The sequence below is a fragment of the Bicyclus anynana genome, chromosome 2 (genome assembly GCF_947172395.1).
Source record: "Bicyclus anynana chromosome 2, ilBicAnyn1.1, whole genome shotgun sequence".
Lineage (NCBI taxonomy): Eukaryota > Metazoa > Arthropoda > Insecta > Lepidoptera > Nymphalidae > Bicyclus > Bicyclus anynana.
Window position 1 is genome coordinate 514948 of NC_069084.1, and position 27819 is coordinate 542766.

The window sequence follows — 27819 nt, forward strand, 5'->3', positions numbered from 1 at the left end:
AGAGCAACTCGCAGGAAGTTTAAGGCAGACTTCCTATACAAATGCCTGCCTTGTCTATCAAATAATGACTAAGTAATAGGTTGTTATGTTAACAACAGTTATTCAAAAAGGAAAAACTGAGGCTGCGATTATATTCACAGAACAATTTATCTAAGTTTAATTTAAATTACTAACTAACATAATAATAAAATATTGCTGAGTTAACTATAATTGTTCCGATAGTTGTTTCAGTCAATGGTCCTATAGCGAAAAGCTTTGACCAACACCTTAAGAAGCTATTGATTAAAGGGTCGGATACAGAAGGCAGTGATTCTCGAGACGGCACGTTTTGTGAGGAGGTTCCTCACTCTGGAACTCTGACCACTTGCTTGGGTACTCAAATGTCCCGCAGCGGAAGGGTTTAATAGTGTTTTGTATTTTATATTTATGTTAACATTGTTAAAAATTTAAATAAAAGTAGTAATAAATAGATGAGAGATAAAATTATTCCTAAAGCTCCAACCGTCGCAGTGAGTCATCTCATCCCCGCAGAGGGAATCCCGTTTCTGCGAATCCCCCCGCCTCCGCACATTAGATTCATCCCACGCTATATCGGTTGCTGGAACTCCCGGCACCGGCATAAACTAAATTTACTGCTAAGTAAGTATATTTTTCTGCAGAAAGTTCGATTCTGGGAACAGAACGTTTGTACGAGTATAATCACACTAATATTCTAAAGGCAAAAGTTTGTATACACGTTTGGAATTAACATTATATTTTATTCGCCCGCATATTTCTCGTTCCCCTAGGAATACGGGGATAAAATATAGCCTATAGCACCCGGAAACAGTGTAGCTTCGCAACAGTAAAAGAATGTCTCAAATCGGTTTAGTAATTTCGGTGCTCAGTACAAACAAAATAAACATTCAAATCTCTTTAAAATATTAGTATAGATAAACCTTTGCGCACAATATGTTTAAAGCTGATTTATACGAACGTTATACAAGAAGTGGAATTCTGACATTATAACATACTGGCATGCATAAGGTTGTTAACTAGGGTAAGCTCTATACGTAAATAGTTTACAAAATGGGAAATTCCTTCTGCAATAGGTACTGGTAATTTAGCTCTTAATAGGTCCTCAGGGTAGGCAGTACATTATAGCATCTATGATGTGCACACCACTGCGTATGGTTAGTTAGGTCGAGTAACGCTAGCCACAAACGGTCAATTATTTTCACTTTTATGTAGCACCCACGACTATAATTGATCGTGTGTTGGTCACTTACTGGTACTGGTACAGCCGTTTACTTTTTAAAAACGTGAGAATTATTGACCGTCAATGGCGACCATTACTAACCTCCCTAAGTAAACGCCACGTCGACAGCGCCGCGTGGCGTTTGGCGCGTGGCGTTACACAGGTGGCAATGTTTACATGGTACATCCACCGCTCTGCACCCAATACCCACTGATGCAATCACTGTTCCGATGCGGAAATACCTTTATTGGTTATTTTATGCCATTGTCATGTAATCGGGGGCATAATATTATTATAGACAGCACGAGTATGTAAAACCCACGGTTTATCATCCATATGGTACTTTTTTAAATCTTAGCAATTAGCAAATAGTTTTTATGTCAGAATAGTGTTCAACATTTCATGAATAAAATTAACTTTGTGAGATAAAAGAAATAGACATTTACCTTTCATTTTAATAAATGAGAACCATTTATCTGTAACAGAAACACAAAATATTACCTAATCTATTGGCTGTTTTTGATGGTTTTTAGTGCATTTGCCTAAGAAAAAAAAACGCAGGTACTTGCTAGCTGTGAAAAAGTAAAAAATATTCCGCGCGTTTTCTTTTCGCCATAGCTGTATACTTTGTGTGTATTGTGTTACGAACGAAGTTGCCAAGCATTATGTACCTATTATATACCTAAAGTTTCCTGTGCTAAAAGATGGCAAGAAGTAGGCCTTTTTCGAAGAAGTGTGACTAAGTTTTCAACTACGATTCATGAATGTCCTGTATTCCAGGCATAGGAGTAGGAGCTACTTAAAGTGGTTTTCTTTTTAGATAGGAATATAGATCATGACTAGGTTTGAATATATTGATTTTTATGATACATTCGGGTAAATAAGGTCAATGTTAACTAATTTATACATAAAAAGAAAACATTGACTGGATATTTGCAAAATAAATAAGATTATAAAATTTCAAAATCTAATAAAAATATTTTATCGTAATTAGATGAAAATTCATACAGTTTTAGCTTCCATACATTAAATGTGACATTTTTTTAATAAATGAACTATAAACATAAACGCAGAAATAACAATGATTATTAATAATTTTGTTTAAACGCCCATACAAATCTAACGATCATTAATTGCCTACCTACGACGTCATAAGTTCGTACCATTTTGTATGGGGCGTTTTTCACGGATCCCCGGCAGCGCAAATCTGACCCTTTAAATCCCTGTAGCTCCGAAAGTAATGATCGTAGATACCTTGTTACTTTTACAAAATTGCTTTACTATTAGCGTACTCTTCTTCTTCTTCTTCTTCTTTATTCTGGGCCGTTTCCGCACTTAGCCATTTGATTGGCCGTTGTGCGTGGGTCCCTCCGGTGTAGGTTCCCGCTGGATTTATTCCATCCAGCCGAGCTCGCTCCAGAAGCTTAGCAGGCCGCCCAGGTCGCCGATAGCCTCATGGAGTGTCGCTGAGGAGCCAATGTAGGTTGCTCGTTGTTCCGTTACGCCTCTGCAACTGAGCATAACGTGTAGCGGTGTCTCGTCCTCCTCCATGCAGGCTCTGCACAGAGGACTGTCTGTCATACCTAGAATTGAAAGGTGTTTGTTTAGTGGGCAATGACCAGTTATGAGGCCAACTACTGTTCTCAACTTATCTCGTGGAAGGTTTATAAGTTTCTTTGTTAACCTTGGGTCGGGGCTTGGAAGTGCCTCCTTTGTATGTCTACATGTGGTTATACTGCCCCATAGTTCAGCGTGGGTTCTGATGGTTTGTTTGTGCAACCATGTTTTGTATTCACTGAATGGTATGGGTACTATTGGTTCGGGTCCTACTACCTTCAGTGTCGTGGCGCGACGCGCCAGTTCGTCAGCCGCTTCATTACCTAAAATTCCGCTGTGTCCCTTTATCCATCTTAGGATGACTGTGTTATTTGTTGCAAGTTTTGTTAGGGCCTTGTGACAGTCCAGCAGTAGTTTTGACGTGGTCGAATGTTTTGCCAGTGCTTTTAGTACTGCCTGACTATCGCTAAGTATATTAATGTTAAAATTTGTTACCTGTCTGTTGGTCACGGCAACAGCCGCAGTTGTGATGCCGACGCATTCTGCCTGGAAGACTGAGTTGTGCTTACCAAGCGCTTGTGCAATCCGTATATTGAGGTCTTGGCAGTAGACTCCTGCTCCAGTACCTGTGTCTGTCTTTGACCCATCCGTGTACACATCTAGGGTGTCAGGGTTTGTGTAGCAGTTACTAGCTTCTTCTGTATTGATTTTGTATGTTTTGTCCATCACGAATTGTTTTTGTGTTTTATCACATATCCATTCCATACATGGGTTTATTTGTATTCCCTCTTTTAAGATGTTGGTGTGGGCTGTGTTTGTGTGTTTCCACAGTCCGCATGTTTTTAGTCTGAGAGCTGTAAGCGTTGCTTCCTCTTTTATATGGAGATGTAATGGAGGAATTCCTAGTATTACCTCCATTGCAGCTGTCGGTGTTGTGCACATACTGCCCGTTATGGATAGCAGTGCTTGTCTTTGGAATTTTTGAAGTTCCTGTTGAGTTGTCGTTTGGATCACTTTTGGCCACCAGACTATAGATGCATATGTCATTGAGCTTCTTACAACTGTAAGGTATAGCCACTTCATTATGTGCGGTTTTAGTCCCCATGTTTTGCCTATCATGCGTTTGCACTGACATAGGATGATTGTAGATTTCTGAATTTTCGTTTCAATATGTTTTTTCCAGTTCAACTGTTGATCTAGTGTTACCCCTAAGTATTTTACCTCTGTGGTTAGGTTAGGTTAGGTTAGGTAGGTTAGGTTAGGTTAGGTTAGCGTACTCTTAATTTATATACAATTTAAAAAACTGTCATCATCCCTATTGGGATGACGTTACTGCCGTCAGTCCATCTAGTGGACGGAAAATTCGTAGAGCACCCGTACGCGACCCGCAGCAGTACGGCACATAGTCACGACGAGGTGTGCGCAACGTCCGCTAGATGTCGCTGCTCTGAGCGCGCGGCCGCGCACTGTTCTACGCACAACGACGTCCGCGGCAGCGCGCGCTTGCGGTATCGTTCACCGCCTTTTGGCTAAGATCAAAGTGTAGTATTGGGCACTAAGTTTCAGTTTCGGCCGTAAAAAATAGTTAGGTCGGACAGTGATTAGTAATTTGAGTATAGCTGCCCACCTAACAGTAGTCAACACCTAAACACTCACTGTTCAACACCTATAACTCACTGTCTCTGCTCTCATACCGCAAGCTCAGCTGTGCATGCTGTAGATAATTCCAGCATATCTTAAAATATTACAAATATTTAAACTTTAATTTATAGCTTATACAGTAATTGTACTTAATTAATTAATTACAGATACATTCTGGACAATGCGGCAATAATAAAAAATCGCAGCGTGTTGGACGTGGGATGCGGCTGCGGTGCGGGCGCTATAGCGGCTGCCATGAGCAACGCTAGAACAGTTGTAGCTAACGATATTGACCCTTGTAAGTACAAACTTGCTGTTTATGATTATTTCAGAACAGAATTTTTACCTAAAATGAATAAAAATTACGAAATTAAATTGAAGATACTTACTAGATACTTAGCGCCATCTAGCGACGGTTTTTGTAAATAGGAAAATTATTATTGTATCTATATTTATTAAAAGACAATTTAAAAGTTATTTACTAAAGTTTTTTCTGTTTTTAATTTATGCAATCATTGAATTAAATAAAAATAATTCGCAAAAATTGGAGATGCCGGGGATCGAACCCGGGGCCTTTCACATGCAAAGCGAACGCTCTACCACTGAGCTACATCCCCGATGTTGAACAAGTTCAAATACTACATTGGATTCCAGTTGCAGTAATGGCTACAAATATTAATGCAGAACTAAATAAAACAAAAGTTGAAACGAGTACCGAAGACTACATTGGAAAGAGCTGTGACGATTTTGATGTAATTCTAATAGGAGACATGTTTTATGACGAAGAGTTTGCGAGTATATTGTTTGCGTGGCTCAATCGATTGTCTGCTGACAACAAAATGGTGAGAAAAGACCTAACTTTTACATTTTATACTTTTTACCTTTACATTACTTGCGATCCAATGCATCTTATACTTACTTCAGTAGCTTGCGATCCAATGCACTTCCAGCGAAGAGGTGAGCCAAAGTGCATACTTAATGTTAAAAGTTTAAAAATTAATTAATTTCTTTAAAAAAAAACACTATATTGGTACCTACCATCGGCAAAGAGTCCGTACAGGCCGATTCGCGCCGGGTTACCTTTTATAAATGTATTAAAAACCAGAGTTTGTATCAAGCGTTTGTATCAAGCTTTTCTTTGGGACGGCTTACCTTCTTCAAAATTCCATCCTTCGCCACTGGTACCTACTTTTGCTTTTGTAACTCGATTTACACTGTCATCTTCTTTATCTTTTGTTATAGACAATATCTTGAACTTGTTAGGTCTACCTAATAAGTTACGCTAACGCATACTTGATTAACAGAAGGGAAATTAGGCTCCCGACACAGAAAACATAATATGTTGCTCCCTATAAGATTAGGTACGTGTGAGTTTTAAAGTAAATAGTAGTTTCTGTTCAAAAGCTGAGGAGTTGAGGGAAGTACTACCGCCATGAATTATTGTAGTTCCAGCCCAAACGACATGACTGCCGGTGCATTTACAGGCACATGAGGCTTAGCACCTACGCCTCAGGCTAATTGGAGACAAGGTGATACTCAGTGGCGTGAACTTCAAACATGCATTAAAGTACCTTTTGCATTGCAAATTGCCTAAGAGGTGTTTTTGTTAATGCTTATCAAGTGGAGACTTTCCCAGTTTGGTTAATTTTTCTCATACTCTGATCGACAACCTTATGCACGCCACTGGTTTGTAGCATGTGTTCATTGTTTGCCCTGTGAAATGTTGCTTCTAAATTTATGTAGGTGATAGTTTTCACCATAGCTGGGCACCGTTAATCAAATAGTTAACTTCGTTAATCGTTAAACCGCTACAAAAAAAGTTAGCTTCGTTAAACGTTAAAGCGTTACATTCCGGAAGAATTAACGCAAGTTAACATTAATCGTTAATCCGTTAATATTGCATTGGTAGTGGACTGGTTGCATTGCATTTTTATATCATTGTGTGAGATCCCCATTGGAAAAATGAGGGTGAGCACTGGGGAAAAGTGTCATAAATTGTTTTTAGTTGATGTTATCTATAATTTTAACATAGAAATCAACAAATTACTAATTTGTTGATTTCTTTGAAAAAAAAATCATAATTTCTTACTTGTCTAAACCTGTTAATCGCGTCACGCGGTAAATAGTATTCATTGGATTAACGATTAACGGGCTTCTGCATATTAACGGAAGTTAACGAGTCCGTTAACATTTTTAAAGTTAACTTAAAAGTTAATCCGTTAAGCAAAATTAACTTCGTTAATTAACGATTAACGGATTAACGAGTTAATGCCCAGCTATGGTTTTCACATATCATCGCTTGGTCTAACAACCATTACTTATTATAAGAATTAGTTTTAAATTATTTGATCGTTTCAGATACTCATAGGAGATCCAGGGCGGCACGGTCTGACGGAGGGCAGGAGAAGTCAGATGACTTTACTGGCTAGTTACGAGCTACCGCAGGAGACGCGCGACGAGAACAACGGCTTCACTCACACTACTGTTTGGCAGTTGAATAAATTATGACACTTGTATCGATATTTGTTACATTGGGACTGAAACGTGCCCTGTATCAGTAGTAGAGCTCTGTCACAGAGTTCACAGGGATGTACTACCACCAGACAGCGTGTGGTGTTTCGTTTGTTGGTTAAATTACATGAAGCAAAACACGTATTAAGTGGTGGATTTACAAGACAAAGGTCTGGGTTCGATCCTCGTCTGGGCCGATTGAGGTTTTCTTAATTGGTCCAGTTCTGGCTGATGGGAGGCTTCGGCTTCCAACCGGAGTCCTACCGACAAAATCGTACCTCCAAAATCCAAGCGATTTAGCGTTCCGGTACGATGTCGCGTAGAAGCCGTAAGGGTTGTGGATTTTCATTCTCCTAAGTTAGCCCGATTCAATCTTAGATCGCATCATCACTTCCCATGGTGGGGTTGTAGTCAAGGGCTAACTCGTAAAAAAGCGTATGCGTATTGCTTCTAGATTGCAGAGGGCCTAGTGGCAGTTTGATACTGAGACGATTGCGTTAACGTAAACGCAAATTTCTAAGGAATTGAAATGGTAACAGTATGAAAATATTGAAAAGGCCCACTAGGCACACATAACTTAAAACAACTTACAACTTACATAGAACAAAGCTGACGGTTCAGATGCAGAGCGGCGTATTCTGTCGTATTTTATACCTGCAAAGTGTTGCTGCCGCCGCTGGATGCTGGCGGCTCGAGACCGAGGGGTTTGAAGTCTATACAAGAGGCCTATGTCCAGCTGTGGACGTCCGCGTCGGGAATGAAAGTGTTGCTCTTGCTACAGACGACGGATTTTTAGTTAGCAGTTGAAGTTTAGAATAATGTAGGTAGGTACTAAGTACCTTTAGAAACAACTTTTTAAACATGTAGGTACTAAGTAGGTAGTTTTTTCATGTAAGTAAGGTAAAGTAGTTTTTAGTCTAGCATGGTTTTATTAATACTTAGTACCTATCTGCTATTATTTATTTCTGTAGGTAACTTTTTGAGCTACTTTTTAATGCTAATTAGGCACAGATTAAACAGAATCGGCTCCAAATATAAAAAATCATTTTCAAATAACTTTCAATATTATTCAAGAAAAATGCTGTCTTATGTTTTTGAATATTTTAAAAACTGATATCACAAAAACTAAAGAAATACTCGTAAAATGGACTTAGACTTAGTAAGACGTCACCACGCTGCTTGTAAATACTCATTCTGGATTTATTGTTTATCTGTGTAGGTAGGTAGATAGGTACATTTATAAGAAGTGACTCATTTTTCTATCTTTCCTATAATTTTGAATCAATTAATGAAAATAGAAATGTGTTACGTAAAAACTTTATTGGTACTTACTATTTTCGTAAACTTTATATAAAAATTATAAATTCTTATTCAAGGCACAAATTACATCGTTGTACAATAATTGGTTTTTCTTTTTCTATTCTAATGTCTTACGCTATTACTTTATAATATCATTAAACTAAGAAAATATCAAATCTATTTACAATAATAATTAATTTTATACATAGTAAAGATCCTTTTTAATTACTTACAATTTAAATATTATCTTTATTCGTATAATAAAACCAGGTAAGAATAAGTCGCAACTACAAGAAACTTAGCTAAGTTATTTATTAATAAAAATAATAGAGATGTCCTATATAAAGAATCAATGTCCTATAGAACAAATTAATAATAATTAAGGAATAATAGTGTCCTAGAAAATTCGAATATTTTGGTAGATAAAACTTTTTAAATAACCGTTGTGACATACAGCGCCATCTATCATTGAGGACTTAGAACAGGCGATAGTACAACAGCGCCATCTATTAATGAACACTTCAAACAGGATAGTAATTCAGCGCTATCAGTAGGCACGTAAACCAGCGCCATCTATTAGAATATGCTCAAACTACGTCGTCTACAGTTGGTAGTTGTGCATGGTGTTCGCATAGATGCCGTGCTTGGACCTGGCAGTCCTCCCCGAGTAGTGCGAGTAGGTGTCCATGTCGAGAGGCGCGTGCGGATGCATCAGCAGCACCGGCTGCAGAGCCAGAGACTTGCGAGATCCAGAGACCGAGGTCGCGTCTGTCACGTAGGCATTGTTCACTTCACCTGAAATAATACAGAAATCACTTGCTAGTAGACTTGAGAATAAATCTATGATAGCTAGGTACCTACACAAATTGTCTTAATTTAATTTGAAAATTATAAGATCTGACTTTAATTTTAAGATATGAACACAGAAGACGAAAAATTGCCGACACGTATTAGGAAGGAACTTATCATCTTTAGTCCAGTAAATAAGTTTACCTACTTTTAAGAATATACCTACCTACTTAAGTAGGTATCTAAGTTAATTTCATTGTGCATATTATTTCGCATAACAATCAGATACCCAGCTAATGTTATTCCCATGATACTTGGACAGGATGTAAATTGATCTTTTATGGCACATGATACTGAAGCCAACCTTGCAAACACTTTATTAGCATAAGCAGTTCTTATGTACAAGGAAATAAGAATCAAAATCAAATGAAATGTTACATTTAGACTAAATGCAAGTCGACTTAAAGTCGCCGTTCTTGACACTATTTGCTTGTGTACATTTTCTTGGAAGCTTCTTTCATCGAATAGGTAGGTAGTACCTACTTACTCGTATGGTAAACAACTAAATAAGTATATAGTAAGTACTTACTTACTTACTTACATTAGTAGTATAATACTTACTTAATTAATAAGTACCGACCTACTTAGTAGATAAATAGGATTTTTTTTTGTGGATTATTTAAGGCTCCTTCCCATCTATCAGAATTTTGTAAACTCAGCTGCATGATATTTTATTTCTAAGGAAAATAATAAAGGTAAGTTCTTTAACATCAACCTTAAAAACGGTTCTCGGTAGGTAAGTGGGAACCTACCTAAAGTTTTTAGTTTGTCAGCTTGTACACCATGACTCATCAATTAAAAATTTGCAATCATCAGTGTCTTTTTTTACTCCATAACGTATTATTTTATTAAATAACTAACCGAGGTGGTACCATATATTGCTTATTATAAATTTTTCGCACCTTGAGGCCTTATTTTTATGAAGGATCAACCTTCATAAAAATAAGGCCTCATCTTTTTGAGTTACTTTGAGAGTACGTAACGGAATTACAAGGTAAACGGTAGGTTCGTATGGTCGCGGTATCGCCACACATTCCTGTAAACTGTGTCACACACGGCTTAGTGTCATTCGCATGAGCGTGTGCAGCGTTCCACTACCATGGACTTGCTAAAGTGAGTATGCATGCAAAATATTAGTCCTAAGTCTATCTAGGATCTTGGGTACCGAAGGCGGGTACCTACTTACTCTTCAATGAAAATAACAGGTTTTCACAATGTCAATGGGGCAGGCCTACTACGAGTAAGTGTAGCGACACGCGTGGTTGTGTGTGTACATTAAGTAAATGCTTCAGTATACACTCTAAGTCATGAGCCTTCGTTTTAGCTTCGCCGTAGCCGTGCATAAACGAAGTTAAACATGAAGTATTGGTAGCGCGTGGCTAGGATGAAGTCACAGCGGTGTTCTGGTCATTACCTTTGTAGAGCGAAGGCGAGGGGTAGGCGGTGTCCGGCTGCAGGCGCACGTGGCGGGTGGCCAGGATGAAGGCCAGCGCCGCCAGCACGATGCCGTCGAGGCAGCCGATCACCGCCAGCAGGTATGCCCAGCGGACGTGGCAGCGGCCTGCACGCGATACACATCCATTAAGTTTCATTTTAATCCTCGTCATAATACGCTAGTATACGCTAGTATAGTATATATATAGTATAGTAATAATTAATAATTTTTATACTATAATACTTTTGCGAAAGCGATGACGCAGTCTGTAGTGTAACACGCTTTTCTAAATAGGTACTTATGTTATAGATGGTAGGGAAACAAGTTAGAAGAGCAATCCTTGCTCGCTGTGCCAATCACAAAGTAGGAAGCCAATACCTATGTTATACTGGTCGGCCGTGGGCCCGCAGGTCTCCTGGACCGCGGTCTCGCTCCAGCCGGCCGGGTACACCGCCGAGCCTGCCACCAGGCACGCCGCTGGAACAAAACAATGCAACCAATTACGTGGTGAACATTCATCTTATATTGATGTCTTCAGTGTTATTGAACTCATTGCTAAATGCTACTTTGGCATGTCGAGGCTAATGTTAGTGGTGGTGGATGTGGCTTGTATTTAAATACGTGATTTCGAAGAAGTTGTCTTGATTTCCGTGGATTGTTGCTGAGTAACAAAGTTAGAATTGCGAGAGAAGACCAACGGAAACTGAGGAGTCGCTAAACGTTTTCAATTTAAAAATCTATCGCTTTTAATATTAAGCGTATAGAAAAAAAGTTTGAGATTCACGCAGCTCGCAGGTAAAACGCAGAGTTACAAAACCACATTTTGCATTTTCCACATTTGCAATGAACATTTTATAACTGTCGCATATAATGACAGAGTTACATGCACTGTGACATTAAATATGACTACGTGTAGTAAATAAGAGATAAAAAAGTGAAACTCGCCAGCAAGCTGCGATTACGTGAGAAGGCAATGAGATGATATTTTACGGTGATTTCGATCGAAAGCGATACGCTGATCGCTCCGGCCACGCTCCACGGAACCCGCGGCGAAACCGATGCCAAGGGAAAGGGCTCCGATTACACGGAATGATTTTTTTTGTCTCTTTTAAAGATTTCTATAATACTTGTCAATCAATCTATTGCATTTATGTGCATTCATCGCGCGAATCAGAAATGAGGAGATCCGTAGAAGAACCATACCTACTCACTGACATATCTCAGTGTGTCGCGAAGTTGAAGTGACAATGGGCGGAACATATACTGGTAGTTCGAAGAGCCGATGGACGTTTCGAAGGTGCTGGAATAGCGACCCCAAATCGGAAAGCGCAGTGTTGGTCGACCTGCCAAAAGACCTGGTTGTGGACGAGATCAAAAGCCCAAAAGGATTACAGGGAGTCACTGGAAGATAAGCAAACAACGGGTGTTTGTTTGAAAAATTATATTAGGAAAACTGCTCTAAATTATTTTCCGTCCTGAAGGTTTAAGTTAACAAAGCTTTCGTCGTCGTCAATGTGTTTTAAGCACACGTAAACCTACTGAAGCATTCTGATATCTATCAGCATCTTTATTGAAGGTTGTATTGGTAAGTTATAAACAATAGGTGGCAAGTAACCTGTCCATTGATGTTACATGTTTGCGCTTGATCGCAGACTAATCACCACACGAGCATCCGCCAACATCGCAATCGTACAGGATGCAACAGAGTTGTTTTGTGGTTAAATAACATTATGGAAATTAAGTAGACTTTTTACATCTACCACGCTTCTTAAGCTTAAAGATTCCTGCAAAACTATTGTTGAACCCACTAACTGCAGGATCTTTTAAGGGAAATATTGTTTATTATCTAAGAAATAAAGTAAATATTCTATAAAAAGATTGCCGACAATCGCGAAATGAAGACTTTATCAATAGTAAAGTAGAACACCATTTTGTATAAAAATGTAGAGCTGATGCAGTTAAACCAAACTATGTACTTAAGCAAAGTTGCGCAAAGACAAACATGTACTGTGAGGATATTAAGTATAGCTATTAAACACAGCCTAAGAGAATTTGCATTTTTATGGCTAAATTTATGATATCAGGCATCCTATCATTTGTTGAGGAAATGATTCTCTTATCAATCATCTATGATTGGGCATCCTTGAGGCACACAATACAACGGCAGCTAACGAGTAAGGTGCGAACAATACAATGAAATTCTCATGAGATTTTGTTTCTTGTAACTGAAGGCTTTTTGTTTGATTGCATTATCGCTTGTTGATTTTAAATCTGCATCACGTTTCTTTACTCAGTGACTAAGTTGAATAGAAACAATGTAAAATAAAGAATTGCGGTAACAAAAAATATTACATAGGCTATGTAAGAAGTTGAGGCAACATAAGATGCTTTGTTCAGAAATCGAAATTAATATGTTTTTTGTTAATTAGTTTATACTTCCAATTGTCGCAATAAAGTCAAACAAAAAGTCGCAAAGTCATATACGAGTAAAATTTTTTAGTTTGTTACAAAGTTGCAATTGTTTTTAAATTAAATTAAATTATTTGCAATTTGTAGGTACATCCAGATCTTTGAGCAATGGGCTTTATACTGGTCTTTTGTTTGAAAGGTTCTTAACTTGGACCTGGATAGGATAGGATAGAAACAGATTAAATAAAAGTCGTTGGACGTTCTTCAAAATTTTAGTTTGTTGAACGACATTACCTTAAAAATGATAAAGCAATTTAAGAGGAAGGTTACGGCTGCATAAATAAACCACCGTTACTTTTTGATATTATTATTTATTACTGTAATGCCAAACGGACAGAACTAATGAGGCAAATTACAGAGCTAATCGTAAAAGAAAAGAATTGGCAAACATTTGAAAACAATGCATCAAGATGGTATCAATAATTAAAATTCTGCGTTAACGCTCTGTGCACTTCTGTGGGAAAACTAGTTTAATGAGAAATGTGCAACCATATTTAATCATTAGAAATAAAGATAGTTTATTGAAGCATCACTAAAGTTAGGTGTGATAAGAATGGTAGTTTGAATCTACCCTAAATTCAAAGTTAGACTTTCTTAAATTTTAGTTATATACTGTAGATTAGATACTGTATGTATCACTAATCTGCGGTAGAATGTAGAATATCATACAAGGTATACGACCGACAATGGAGTCACACGAAAAATATTGTGGCATTGCGTGAAATTCAAATAGATTACATGTGACCTGAAGTTTAGTTCAAGGCAAAATGTTGTTGCAATATGAGTATGTATAAGTGGGTTGAATTTCTGTTATTCAACTGGCCTATTACAGCAGTTGTAATTTCTGTAATTACATAAATTTATACAAGTGCATTCTTCATACATTTTGTAAGATATACGGCCTGTACCATCAATTACAGCCCTACGTGATTGTGAGTGAACAAATCGGTAATCAGATTAGTTCTTTGATTATTATTTGATCTTTAAATCGATTATATGTAGAAGAAAAAATATAGGTATTCTTCTACTTTCATTCGCAACATTATTATGCAAGCATAAAATCAAAATTATTCTAATCTGATTTTATTCTTAACTTGCGTAACGTTTAATTGCACAGTTAAGGTATTTAAAATCTCAAAAGCAATTAGATATTACGTTACTTAGTAGAAGAACATCTGAATCATGCCATTTCTCAATGACGGTACATTAATACTAATGATTCTTATTCGACAGAACGTTACTTTATAATACTTATTGCAATCTTTTTCCCAGTTGCATTGAAACTGGTAATGTATGTAGAATTATCGATACTGGTTTTAATTTTTCCGTGGTTTCGGTTGAAATAAATGTTTTTATTATTTAAATTTCAGTAACATTAGATTTTCAATTGGTTTAACTTTATACATAATTATTAGCTACGAGTGCTTTAACCAACTTAGTGCATCATTTACCATTGAGCGTAATTGCATTTACTTTATGGGTGAAACGTATTCAGGTCGTATTTTAACTGATTAACAGTATTGTACATACTTGTGTTAAAATCCCTCAACACACATTCTATACTCTTGTGAAATTCTTCTTTTAAAAAAAAGACAGTGCTTGAAAAATTTGTCTTGTGACTTAAAAATTGTTTAGGTACTTGTGGGATCTTCTTGGCAAAAACTGCTTTCCGTACAGCTAGTAGCCTTTACAAATAGTAAAACTTAATGTATCAAAGTGCTTGTAATCTAAGCCTATTCGAAATAAATGAATTTAGATTTGAATAATCCATAATACATAGTTATATTGTGTTTAAACATGTACATAATATATAAATGATACTGAATTTTCCAATAATGCCGTGACAATTACAGTTGTTAAAGTACCTAGTATTCTGCAAGAATGAGTGAAACATGAAATAGGCAATATGTGCAATTGTGCATAATATAAGCCACGAAACAGATAATAACACGTTGTCACGTATCGCATACATGTATCAATTTGCGCCAAATGTAGATAAACGGCGATCGTTAACAGGTTGCATAACATATGCAACTTGCGTGTTTGTAGGTTACAGAAGTCGACACTATGCTTAAGGATAAGTACGTTATCACAAAAAAAAAATAGTTTAAACTACTTATTTCGATATATTACAAAAACAGAGTATATTAAACTACTTCTTCTGAAATAGTATTTTTATATTGGAAAGACTGTTTAGCTCGGAATGTAGTGGCAAGGTGTTAAAATACAATTGATTGATTGCTCTGTAAAACTGAAGGAGCATCAAAAAATCCAATTAAATTATTATCTGTCGGTTATGCTCCTAATAAAGGGTTTGGAGTTAGACAGTCAGACGGACAAGTATATATAAGGGTTTATACCCTTATAAAGTATGGAAGAGAGTAAAAAATTGTAGCAAGATTATTTTGTTTGAAACATAAGTGTTACCATAGACCTATGTACCTACTCTTAAATCTATAGTAGCGTATTACTCACCAACGAAAGATTTGAAAGTAGGTACGATATGTTGTACAAAGGCGGAAAACTTCAATAAATGTGTTACATCCGGCAGGCATCTAGCACTTAGTGACTGGTAATGGCAAGTGTACGTAAGTAGGTGGATGTGGCTCATATCTTTCATTACACTGATTCAGCGTTACATAAGTAACGTTCTCTAATGCTCTTCTATCTGTTACATAGTTGTTGGATCGACCGTTTTTACGGCTTTTATATTAGCGATCTACGTTACTGTCGGTACGTTGAGTGTGGTTATTGAATAAATTGTTGTTACTTTGCCATCGGTTTGTGAGGTTCTTATATGTAATTATCATTTTCAGACTACTCTAACGTCCCACTGCGGAGCCATGCCTCTCTTCTTAATGGACGTAATCGCCTGGGGTGCTTTTCTTTGATCTATCATAATCTAAAAGATGCGACTTTTAAACAACAAACCCGGGCTAAACGTAGCTCTATCATCCTGATATTTCTTAGTACGTGCCTAACTAACATTTTTATAATTATGCCTCGTACTATTTGGCCCTATTATTATTCAAATGGATTTCTCATTAAGTCATTACAGACTGTAATCTTTCAAATCTCTATTGTTGAATAAGTCGACACAACCTGATGTATTGAGCCCTGTGTTCTACTTTTCTGAAGCTATTTTGTAATACTTGACGTTCCCGATAAATCTAAGTTTTATTTGCTTGCTGTGATCTCCTATAGAACTTATGTACAGTGTGAACGAGATATTTGAGTTATTTCGTGAGTGTCAAGAAACCCCCTGTAGCCTAAATTTGTGAAGCTGAAGATTTGCGCTAAAATCAGTGACTATTAGTTCAAATTAACCCCTTTGCATGGTAATTTAAGCCTTTAATAACCTCTAATATGTAAATGTATTCTGTCCCAAATAAATAAAAAAAAAACAAAATTGATAAATTCTTTCACAGTTAGAAAGTCTTTCAATTGAGGAAGGCTATAATAATATTGTAAAATTTTACACGAATAAAACCGCGGGGCAAAGATTGTATGTACTTCTATAACACGTCGATAAATTAAATAACACTCTTTAATGTAGGACGACATAATTATATTTTGTTAAAAGCCAAAAAGTTTAACAATGGAGGTAGATTTAACCTGCTGCGAACTCTTCCGGTGTAGGCATGTGAGCGCGAACTCTGGCGCACCTGTCCTTGTCTATATTGAGACTCTTGCGTTTACAAGCGATGTCCTTCTCTAGCTCACCTCGATACTTCATCAGTTCTGATCTAACACTTTCCGCTTCTCTCAACTTACTTTGAAGGGACTCAGATGATTCCTTTATAAATTTAGCTTCTGCCATCAAAGCATATTGCGCCTCATCCCGGCAATTCTCTACACTCGGTCTTTCGTAGTTACGATTGTGTAGTCTAGTCATCACGCATTTATTCCTTTCTTGTACATTCCGTAAGGATTCCTTAAGATAATCTATTAAATTTTCGATATCTGCTATCTTTTGTAAATTATCTTTTAAATTGTCCTCCAGCTTTTCACACATCTGTTCTGTTGCATCTATTGTTTCCGCAAGTGCGGAATTTGTTCTGTTAGCTTGATTTTTCATATCTTCACCTCCTTTAGTTATACTTGTCATCAAATCTGCACGGAGCTTTGCGGACATTTTCCTGACGTCTTCACAGTTTCTTATACTCTCTGCGCAGTAGTGTTTCCAGTATTCTAGTGTAGTGGCATTCTCTGGCCACCTGGTGACACCGGGATGGGCTAATATTAAATTAGAGTCTGGGGTTAAAGTATAATTTAGATTATCGATCTTTAGCGATATTTCCTTGTCACTCCAGTCGCGTTCAATGGCTGCTTTTGTAGATTTAATCATTTCGATTTGTAGTTCGGCCTTTATTAACGTATCATTAAAAATCTTTCTTATTTCTCCCACAATAGCTACTTCTTTAATTAGCTCCTGCTCAGCATCATCCCTGACTAAATCCGGCTCGTACCTGCCCGTGCGGAGTTCCAAGCATTCTCTAGATATTGCTTCGGGCAACATCAATATTTTACAAGCGCCTTTTAATCGCTGCCTATCTGCTTCTATAGCAGCGAGCTCTTCGGTAATTCCATTTAACGTTGATTGTACTTGCTTTTTCCAATATGACAACTCTTTAATCCTATCGTTCAACATTTCGTTAGAATGGTTTAATTTTTTATCCAAATTGGAAAAAGTGTTGGCAACATCTTTTTGCGTTTCAGCTTCTAGGGCTTTTGCTTTATCGGTCGCTCGTGGAGTGAGTGTAAACTGATTATTCTTCCGCCACTCACCAGTAGAATATCTGGTTATTGAATATTTGTCGACGACTGGCCTAACTCCGGTAATGCCAGCTTGTGGTGACCAATCTATGTGACCTGCTGCCCACGGCCCAACAGGACTCATCCAAAGAATATCTCCACTAGTACTTTCTGTAGGTTGGGGAAGATACTTAGGTGGAGCTCCAGGAGGGTACACCTTAGGTGATCGTGGCCTAACATTTCCAGGTACATACGGAGCAGAAAGAATATTCTCAGGCTTTACTGCAATCTTTGCAGTTTCCTGTTGTTTTGTTTCTTCTCCCTGCATATGCGTGGATGGACAGATATATGGGCATGAGTATCGATTATTATTCAGCGCCATTCTGCTCTTAATTTAAATTATGTGTACGTATACTAAAATAATCAACAAAATATAATATTACAAAAGTCAAAGCATGACTGGCACATTGACATTTAAATGCCAGTTTGAGTTTTTTTTATTTTCTTAGCTGCTAAACAAAGCAGCTTACATTGGTAATATTATATTGTGGATACGTGGATATTGTAATAAAATGGACAATATATCAATTTACTCTTTGATGGTAACTCATCTCTAGCCTGGTAGCCTGTATATACAAATAGTATTTTCAACGTACCTACGAGTACAGCCCCAGATAAAAAATGTTTACGAATTATAGTAGTATTTCGGTTACTCTACCATCATAATCCAAAATTCCAATTCCTTAGTTATTATACTAGTTTTAGATCCCATGACGGTAATGCCAGCACCATTACCACTGTTTCCCACTCACGTGGGACAGCTATTGTTTTTCTTGTTGCAAGCAATTTTTGCTGTAAAGAATCTAGTTATGATGCCCGTAATTCAACGGTTTATTACTGTTTACAAGCTCAATTAGACAGTAGATCCGTTATTTTCATAGGTCGCGTTAATTTTAGTACAAGCTACACCCGTACGTACCCACTGCGGTGGCTTATACGTACCGAGCACATGTTTTTTTTTTAATAAAAGCTGCAACAAGCCTGCACCTGAATTCAGATGAAGAAGCTTAAAAAGAGCACTTGCTAGAAAAATATCTGGCTACTAACAAAACGCAATTTCTTGCGACCGTCAATCTTAAACTTTAAATTTTAAACTAAAATACAATATGACTATTGGTGGCAGATAAGCATGATAGGTATGCTGTGTGCATCCACTAGTCTTTTGTAAGTCTTTATCAAACCATATTCGGCTCACTGCTGAGCTCGAGTCTATTTTCAAAATGAGAGGGGTTAAGCCAATAGTCCACCACGCTGGCCCAATACGGATTGGAAGACTTCACACACACAGAGAATTAAGAAAATTCTCTGGTATGTAGGTTTTCTCACGATGTTATCTTTCACCGATTGATACGTGATATTTAATTTGTTTAAAATGCACGCACCTGAAAAGTTGGAGGCGCATACCCCGGAACGGATTCGAACCCACACCCTCCGGAATCGGAGGCAGAGATCTAATTAATCGAAATGACCGTGTTACGAATGTACATCAATAATTCAACGGGTGGGGATCGAACCCATGACCGCTCAATTCGTCGTACGGCCATGGAGCTATTAAGTTACTTCGATCAAATACCATCCTAATATTTGTCAATGTTGCACAATCGGCATGGCGTGTTGAAGACAATAAACAGTGAAAGGTGTTGACTATTGTTATTCTGCTTATAACATCGAAATTGACAGCTTTTATACGGAAATAGAAAATGTTTGCAAATAAATTAACAATTAGCATAATATATATTTTTTATCAAACAATAATAACTATTTCTCACCAAGAAGCCAAATGATCACAATTACAAAATTCATTTCATATTATTTACTATTTTGAGAAATAACATAGAAAATTAAATTAGATTCCTCACAGAAACTGTATTCTTTTCCCGACCAAAATATAAATAACATAATTGTTACGCGAAAGCGAAGTGTATTTCACATTATTATGTTTTTGTAAGTATGAGATGAATGAAGTCAGTTAAAAAATATAGTTAATCAGTTTAATGTCCTGCCAATTCTGAAGCAGACGGATAGTGGGATCGCACCATACCACATCTATCGCGATCTATGTTTAAAGTTTTCCTCTTGGATGCTATGTCTCTTTCCAAAATAATTCTCTTTGCTAGCAAATCGTTCCTTACTCTCTCTGCATTTTTTAATTGACCCAGTAAAGAAGTAACAGTCTCGTGTATCTTCTTCACTTCGTCTAACAAACCGAGGTGAGGTTGATCTCTTACCGCTTCTCCGTGAGGTCTCCAGTTGTTCCTGTTATCTAGTCTGGTTTGGGCCAGTTTCATTGCAGCGTCCATTTTTTTTATAGAATCCTGCAAATCAGCAATCAATAATTCTATATCGGCTATTCTTTGCAAAGTAATCTTCAACGTCTCTTCCAGTTTCGTGCACAGCTCTTGAGTTATAGCGACAGTTTCCGCCAACGCCATGTCGGTTCTGTCCGCCTGGTTACGCAGCTTTCTACCTCCGTTCACTAGGATAGCGTTAAGACTGCCGCGCAAATCAGCAGATTTTTGTCGTGCAGCCTCACAATTTTGCACATTTTCTCTGCAAAAATACTCCCAATATTCCAAAGGAGCTGAATATTGACTGAATCGTGTTGAACCTGGTTTAAACATAATCGTATTTGATTTAGTATTAAGACTCAAGTTCGTAGACTCAGTATTATACGCCAATGTCTTATCACACCAGTCATATTCTATTTTGTGTTTAGCTGACTTGTTTATAGCCAACTGTTCTTCAATTTGGGTTAGAGTATTCTTTAGTGTCGCCCTAACTTCATTCACTAAGTTCATTTCTTTTATGAGTTCTTGCTCAGCTAAGTCAGCTACTAGATCAGATATTCAAATCTATTAGAACGAAGGTCAAGACATTCCTTAGATATCGATTCCGGTAACATTAATACTCGGGAAGCACCTTTTAAACGCTGTCTTTCAATTTCGAGAAGCTCTACTTCTTCGGTGATGGCTTTGCAAGCTTTCTCGACTTCTACTTTCCATCGGAAAAGGTCTTTAGCTTTCTGTCTTAACCGTTTAAAATTCTCTCCTTGTTGTTTATCAATGTTCCCAAAAGTTTGCATCATAGATGTCTTTGCATTATATTCTAGAATATTTGATTCATTAATAACTTCAGGGTCAAGAACATGTTGATTATGTTTTCTCCACTCATTCAGTGAATATCTACTTATACTGTATTTGTCGACAACAGGTCTGGTACCTGTCATCCCTCCGAGCGGAGTCCAATCCACTTTTCCGTCAGGACCAGGTTTTAAATTGGGAAGATATTCTTCACTCAAAGGCGGAGGACTAGATGTTTTGATTAACTCTTCAGTCCCAAATGCAGCAGGTATTTCAACAACTGGTCTCACTGCTGCTTGTTCAGCAGCTTTTATTTCTTCTTGTGTTTTTTCCGGAGACTTTGCAGCTTTTTTAAATGCTCCAATATCTGTACAAACTTTTGGACATTTATCATCTTCAGGGAAAGAAGACATCGTATTTATGAGTTATTTCAGTCGATATGAAAAGAATATATATTGTAAATGTATGAATTCGAGAAAAAAATTACAAAAATAACTCCTAATTATCACGAAATGTCACACAACTTTGAAACGACAAGTCAAAACAAATGTTTTTTTTCAAGGATAAAACAGTCCGTCCAAGTTATATTATTAGAACCTTTCTTCAAAAATCCACATCGGATGTTTAGTAGTAGTCATAGTACCGAATCGTAAATCTATGGTAGTAGTAGTTTACATAATATTACATGAATGTGCCAAGAATGCACAAAGAGGTCGAATACAGCACTTCTAACTTCTAAGCCGGTTCAAAAGTAAATATATTGTATAGAACTGTGCACAATCCTAGCAAGTGAGCCAGGTGACGCGTACTTAATAGAGGACGTTCTCCCACTTAAACTTCATCAATTTAGGCCATCTACTTGTTTCATCAACCAGTAGGTAGTTTGTTACGAGCGGCTGCATCTGAAGTTAAACGACCATCTTCAAAACTGATGTTTAATTATAAAATCTATTATGAATATGCATAATATTATTATTTTCACTTTCAACAACTTTAAAAAAGTATTGTAATTGAACGTTATCAGGGTAGCACTTATCACTTTCATTGATATTCTCATTTCCAACGGTGGACAGTGAAAACTTGCAATTTAGAATATCCCGCAGTTTCTAAAGTCTACTATTTTCTAAGTTGCAACAATTTCACAATATCTGTCGCTCGCTGACCACTTTCTAAGTGATTTTGATGTGGGCTACACTAGAACTTGATTTCTCGCGCAAAAACCTAAACATTTTAATGTGTCTCAACTCGCGTTTGTACGCTTAGATCTTTTAAACTACATAACGCGGATTTCAATGCGGTTCAACAAATAGACTTATTCAAAAAGATTTCTACATGTATAGTTTAATATTTATCATCATTCAGGGTTTCCACGCGAACGAGATCGCGGGAATTTATAACGGGCGAGTGGGAATCTTCTAATCATGAAGAACAATATTAAAGGTAAAAAACAGTTAAGCAAAGCTCCCCTCAACATCTTCAAATTACTATGTCGTTTGCTGGCTAACATAATATACAGAAATAGTTTAAACAATCTGTTATTAGCGCGTTTAAAAAAACAAATAAACTCTATTGCCATTTGCAGTTAAAATTACTGTGATTTCTATTATTCGCTAGAAAAACATTTAATTAAATAAAAATTTATGTCTAGTAGTTATAAATTATGGCTTGATAGCTCGATGTGAAAACGAAAGCACAAACTATAGAAAGAGTTACGTAACAGCAAAGCTGATGAATTTGTATTTAATGCTATAGCTGGGAAAGGGATATGCTGCAACATCGATTTGGCAAACCTTAACAATGGTATGATTGTGGTTCCTCGCGGTATATCTTTTGTTAAAATATAATATAAATTACACATAATATATAACATCATTTAGATTATCTGCGTTGTTGGTTTGATTGTTTAACTTGGGTTCTAGAAAATTTGACTCAAGTCTGGGTCCGGACCACCTATGGTGGGTGATTACTAACCTAAATATCAAGAAGCCATACATTATAGCAATTATAACCGATAAAAGGTCGATAAAATCAGGTTAATATCTAGGCTTGTTCAGCTATACACATAGTAATACATCTTGAAGCATTTGACTAGCTAATCTGCATAATTTAGAAATTATAAACGGATCCAAACCAGTAGTAATGATAATAACAATTAAAATCCTCACAAAGTCCGCCGTGACCTCATTGCTCAGAGACCGCTAGGCGACCGGAAAAATGCGTAAGCGTCACAACCTACAAACCTCCGTGTGATAATCGAGTTAGGCGTACAGTGTGTTTTTGAGGAAAGTTGTAAAATAAACCAGAGTAAGGTAACGTTGTATTGGCGCTAATTCGTCTGTACACAAACCATGCAACCAAATTGATACATCTGAAGTAAGTAAGTAAGTAGTTCTTTACTTTTCAAAGGCTCTGGTAGTAATTTGTTTTCAATGCATTTCTATCTTAGCTTATTCTGCAATAGTTAGGGTATGAAGATATGTGGTCAAACAAACTTTTATCATCTACTGCCTTCAAATTATTTGCAACACAACTCCTTTCAAATTCCAAATTCATCAAAGTTAGTTCAGCAGTTTAGGCATGAACAAGTAAGATGTCCGTTGACAATACAACAGCACTAAAACAATTATACTTTCGCGCGTTAAAAGTACTTTCGAGGCAATATATTAAATGCCACGTTTCCGTGGATATCTGCAATCTTGGATTCTTATTGCATTATCTTAGCTACTTTAGCGAAAGACAATGCAACACTTAACAATCTGACAGGCCGTTATACTCCTACCATACCCTTCATCAACGGCAGCTTTGACTTATGACCCGGCTAATCGATTTCCCACGATCGTCAGATTTACAGTAACTAACTGTTGTTTCAATGTAACTGACAGTTAGCAGGTCGTTAAAAAGCATCACGATCAGGTCACAAGAAACAAAATAACGATGCAATACCTACGTAGGTAGGAATAATAATTGTTAATCTTCAACTTTGCATAGTCTGCACCTTGTAGGCAATGAATACGAATAAGACGAATAAATAAAATAACCGGTATTCTGTATACAATTTGATGTTTCATACTTAAGTAGCACGAGGTATTTATTGACGTCTTGGTGAGCGAGCGAGCGTAAAAACAATAAACATAGACAAAGTTCCTGCTACTTCAGCATTTTTAACAATTTACGTGACAAAGGAATGTTAGGTCGTCAAATGTTAGACGTATGCTTTGCTTTAAATTCTTATCGGGTAGGTAGTACTTTAGATTAAACATAGTCATAAGCATAATCCATTAACGTGACATTATGTGCGTTCTTAATTTCTTAATAACGAATTATAAACGTACAATTACGTGATGAGACGAATAATTAAAAAGCTATTCAAGGAATGTAAATTACGTGGTATTATAATACCGGTAGAATTAGTTGTTTTTCTGAGAATAGCGCACAGTTCAGTTGCAATGTTGTGCATTACACTTGGAATTCTTTCGCAAGATATAGTAAAGCACACCTGTCGATGATAAACAGGGTTGTTAGATTTAAATTAAGGTGTGTGTTTCAGAGAACATTGAGTTGCGCAAAATTATAACTAGTTTCATGGTAAATCAGCTAAGGTTTATTAAATAAGTAGGAAATCGTGGTTGCTAATTGGTCACAAATAAGTAAATGCTCTTTTAAAAGATGTTGCAAGCTTTTAGGATATTGAGTTATTTAACGCAGGTTGCGTTGTAAAGTGAAACCCTTCAAATACTTTGCAGAAACTTTTTTGAAAGGTTCGTAAGTCACCGTTTAAGTTTTGGATTTTTGCTAAATGATGAAGTAGGTACCCAACAGAAGTTCAAGAGAAAGAAACATTTTGTTATAAAAACTCCGTAGTTTGTAGTTCGATAACCCTATTTGCGCCGGATGCTTGGGGCAACACCTGTCTAGCGCGGACACAACTACCGGCTACTATATTGCCACATTTCTGCACATTCAGGACGAAGGAATTTTTGAATTAGAGCGTACTCTGACGAACTGTACCTACTGACCGTGAACTGTGATAAAAGACAAAGGTAAAATACCACATCGAATGTCGATATGTCCGTGATCGTAGTCGTTGTGAAATACAAATATGGTTAGTCAGAGATTCGATTAAAATGATGTAGATAGCATGATACTTCTTTAAAAAGGGTTTGCAGCTCAGCATTAACCGTTCATTGCAAAAAAAAGCAATGTCTAGCGCTGATTTTCAGCTGAGACCGGGGTGACGTCAGAGTAATACATGCACAAATAGGCAAAGCAAATTTCCGAATTAGGTTTTGTAGTTAAAAAAATTGAGAGCGTCGTTATGTTAATCTGACACTGTTGAATCATGAGTCAGTTATATGAAGAGATTTAACAAGATTACCGTAATTTTGGCCAAAGATGACAAGATGATTGCATTCAACATAAATCATAATGCATCAATCAATAGTAGCTACTTCGAGTTTTGATAAGAACAAAGTAGACCCAAATCGATATGTATCTAGGAAATATGAGAGAGTCTATATTTTGCATGAACTTTAAATGTTAGTACATACTTACCTGCCTACTATTGTAAAGTTCAAGTAAATAAACTTTGTTAACTATGTATAGCTATATAAATGTTATAGCCGACATAATTTTGTAACTAAGTACTTACCTAGGCATTTCTGTTGGCGATAAATTGGATCCTTCCATTTTAAGTAGCTAATTATCGGTGGATTATCTTTTATTGGTACTTTCGGAATTCCAGGTACGTAACCATCATTATATTATGTTCAAACTTTATAGCAAAATAAAAAGCAATGATCAAACAAGTTGTTTGGTCCTTAACTCTAGAATTAAGCTCTTTAGAAGCGTGATTAAATTCGCGTCAATAGGTCGAATGTTGCGCTAGCGAAATTCCTACTTTATGTTTGCGATTTAGTCACTTGCTTTTACGATATTTTGATTAGATTGTGTAGAGATGATAGAAAGAGATGTAAGAATGTGTTCCTTTGCCATGGAAATATAGAAAGTAATAAACCAAATGATTCAGTTTCCCCGTCAACGATAACAATTGAATCATTAGAAAAAACTTTTAAAAGATACGAGTATATTTACGAACGTGCATACGCGGATATTGAAGGAATATTTTTTTGGACAGCCTGTGTAGCGTCGCAGTAGCGGTACATCATCATCATCATCATCATATCAACCGATGGACGTCCACTGCAGGACATAGGCCTTTTGTAGGGACTTCCAAACATCACGATACTGAGCCGTCTGCATCCAGCGAATCCCTGCGACTCGCTTGATGCAGGCGGACATCAAGCGAGTCGCAGGGATTCGTTCGCTTGAGTAGCGGTACACTCACACAATAATTATGCTGGTTTTACTACACGCTAATGATTGTATTTTCTTTTTTTCTGTTTGTTTTTTTAGCTTTTAATGTTGTATAAGTAATTATAATAGCCAGTGCACAGTAAAACCAACTGTGGTTTGTGTTGTATTATGGATAAGCTAAATAAATAGTCGAGTCTCCGTATAATCCTCCCTTTTCCCTTTTCCTTTTACTGTGGTGATAGTTTAATCCTACCTATTTGACGTCTTTTCCTATCGCCAAAGTTACATAGTGTCTTGGTTTGAATTTATGCCTCGAGTAGAGTTATAAGGATCATAGGTCAAGGTTGAGGGAATTAAGTTTACAGTTATTTCATCAAACTAACATAATATGATAGAAGTAGATTGAATAGGCAAATAGGCTCGTAATGGGTGAGATTATCATCTATCGCTTATGCTTACGCAAATGCTAAATGGATCCCGACATTCTATGGAACCTCTTTTAACTTCAGATTTTACCAAGAAATTATGAAGGATAACCTTCAAGTCAAACTGTTTGTGGTTTCAATTCTAGCATGAACTTAGTTTAGCAGGCGATCATTTTGGAAAAGCAGTGCTTGCAAAAGTTATTAAATCGATTGTCTCGATACAGGATCGACAATGCAAATGCAAGGTCAGCCCCATGCTCCAACAAATATAACTTTCACTTTTGTGCACAGAAAATTGTTGCTTGACAAAAATATATAAACTAACACCTGTTGAACCGTTAACGACTTGAGCGTTGATTTAATTAATTGAAAACTGGTTGAAAATATTGATTAGATATTTGTCCTCAATTAAATGGAGTTTCATATTACGCTGAAGACCTTCTAGGCTTAGTCTAAACTCTAAAGCTGGTTATAAGGTAAAGAAATGGTAATGTTGAGATTTAATATCAGCGCATGTTATTATTTGGGCGTAGTTTTAATAAACTCACCAGAAAGAAGCTGTAACCATCCGCATATGTGGAACACTGTCGTCGACTGACAGAAGAAGAACAACAACATGGCACAAATGGTAAACAAGGCCAGCGCGACGGCAGCACCCACTAGCACCGTCGCCACTTTGAACACAAATCCGTTAATCGACATAAACTCGTCCAGTTTGCCCTTGCACTCCTCCAAGGCATCGTCGGCCTGGCAAACCTGCCACAGGCCGAACTTCCTGGGATACTCGGTCTCCAGATCCCCGATCCATTCCGGAGTAACGAAAGCCACAACGCTTATAATCGCGTAGCAAATCGTGAATATGGCCCAAAGCACACCAATCGCTTTCGAATTACGGACGTAGTTCGTAGCGTACAAATGTGACGAGTCCACGTATTCGATTTTAGAACCCATTTTGGTCAAGCGCACTCAAAGTTGTTTACTATTGGCACATTTTTATAAATAAAAATTGAATAGTAGGTTTTGTGGAACACTTTAAGCACCGATCTTTCAACGAACTATTATGGAACACGAGTAACACCACACTGAAAGTGACAAAGCGCTAGGCCGCACATCCTCTCGCTGCGCGCCATTCGACTGAGTTGGTTGTAAGTGAGCTAAGTGGGGATAAGCAACCAGTAAGCTCGTGAT

The 27819-nt window shown here is 37.1% G+C and overlaps 4 protein-coding genes, 1 non-coding gene and 1 pseudogene across 6 annotated transcripts in view; 1 reads left to right on the top strand and 5 right to left on the bottom strand.

Moving 5' to 3' along the window:
• LOC112051993 (electron transfer flavoprotein beta subunit lysine methyltransferase) overlaps window positions 1-6949 on the top strand; it is a 38482-nt gene extending 31533 nt beyond the window's left edge. Inside the window, exons 3-5 of the mRNA XM_052888035.1 lie at window positions 4603-4733; window positions 5090-5277; window positions 6794-6949. Coding sequence (XP_052743995.1) covers window positions 4603-4733; window positions 5090-5277; window positions 6794-6943 — 469 coding nt within the window. The 3' untranslated portion in view covers window positions 6944-6949. The remainder of the gene's footprint in view (window positions 1-4602; window positions 4734-5089; window positions 5278-6793) is intronic.
• Window positions 2504-3780, bottom strand: LOC128199258 (uncharacterized). Of its 2 annotated transcripts, none has more exons than XM_052888037.1 (2): window positions 3364-3780; window positions 2504-2820 (listed from the first exon to the last, which is right to left on the bottom strand). In XM_052888037.1, the coding sequence occupies exons 1-2, from the start codon at window positions 3734-3736 to the stop codon at window positions 2630-2632; spliced, it is 564 nt and encodes a 187-aa protein (XP_052743997.1). In that variant the 5' UTR covers window positions 3737-3780; the 3' UTR covers window positions 2504-2629. The 2 variants fall into 2 exon arrangements, with proteins under 2 accessions (XP_052743997.1, XP_052743998.1); XM_052888038.1 differs by having other exon boundaries at window positions 3290-3780.
• Trnaa-ugc (transfer RNA alanine (anticodon UGC)) lies at window positions 4981-5052 on the bottom strand. The gene has a single exon. It is a non-coding gene; the product is annotated as a tRNA-Ala (tRNA).
• Window positions 6950-8249: 1300 nt separating the features above from the next.
• Window positions 8250-27776, bottom strand: LOC112051992 (LHFPL tetraspan subfamily member 3 protein). The gene is made up of 4 exons (XM_024090868.2): window positions 27180-27776; window positions 10908-11006; window positions 10509-10655; window positions 8250-9040 (listed from the first exon to the last, which is right to left on the bottom strand). Exons 1-4 carry the CDS (start codon window positions 27580-27582, stop codon window positions 8847-8849), a joined length of 843 nt encoding a protein of 280 aa, XP_023946636.1. The 5' UTR covers window positions 27583-27776; the 3' UTR covers window positions 8250-8846.
• Window positions 15288-18149, bottom strand: LOC112051990 (tektin-4-like). Its single transcript, XM_024090866.2, has one exon. The coding sequence runs from the start codon at window positions 18133-18135 to the stop codon at window positions 16609-16611; it is 1527 nt and encodes a 508-aa protein (XP_023946634.2). The 5' UTR covers window positions 18136-18149; the 3' UTR covers window positions 15288-16608.
• Window positions 19788-25021, bottom strand: LOC112051991 (tektin-4-like; annotated as a pseudogene).
• Window positions 27777-27819: the final 43 nt, after the last annotated feature.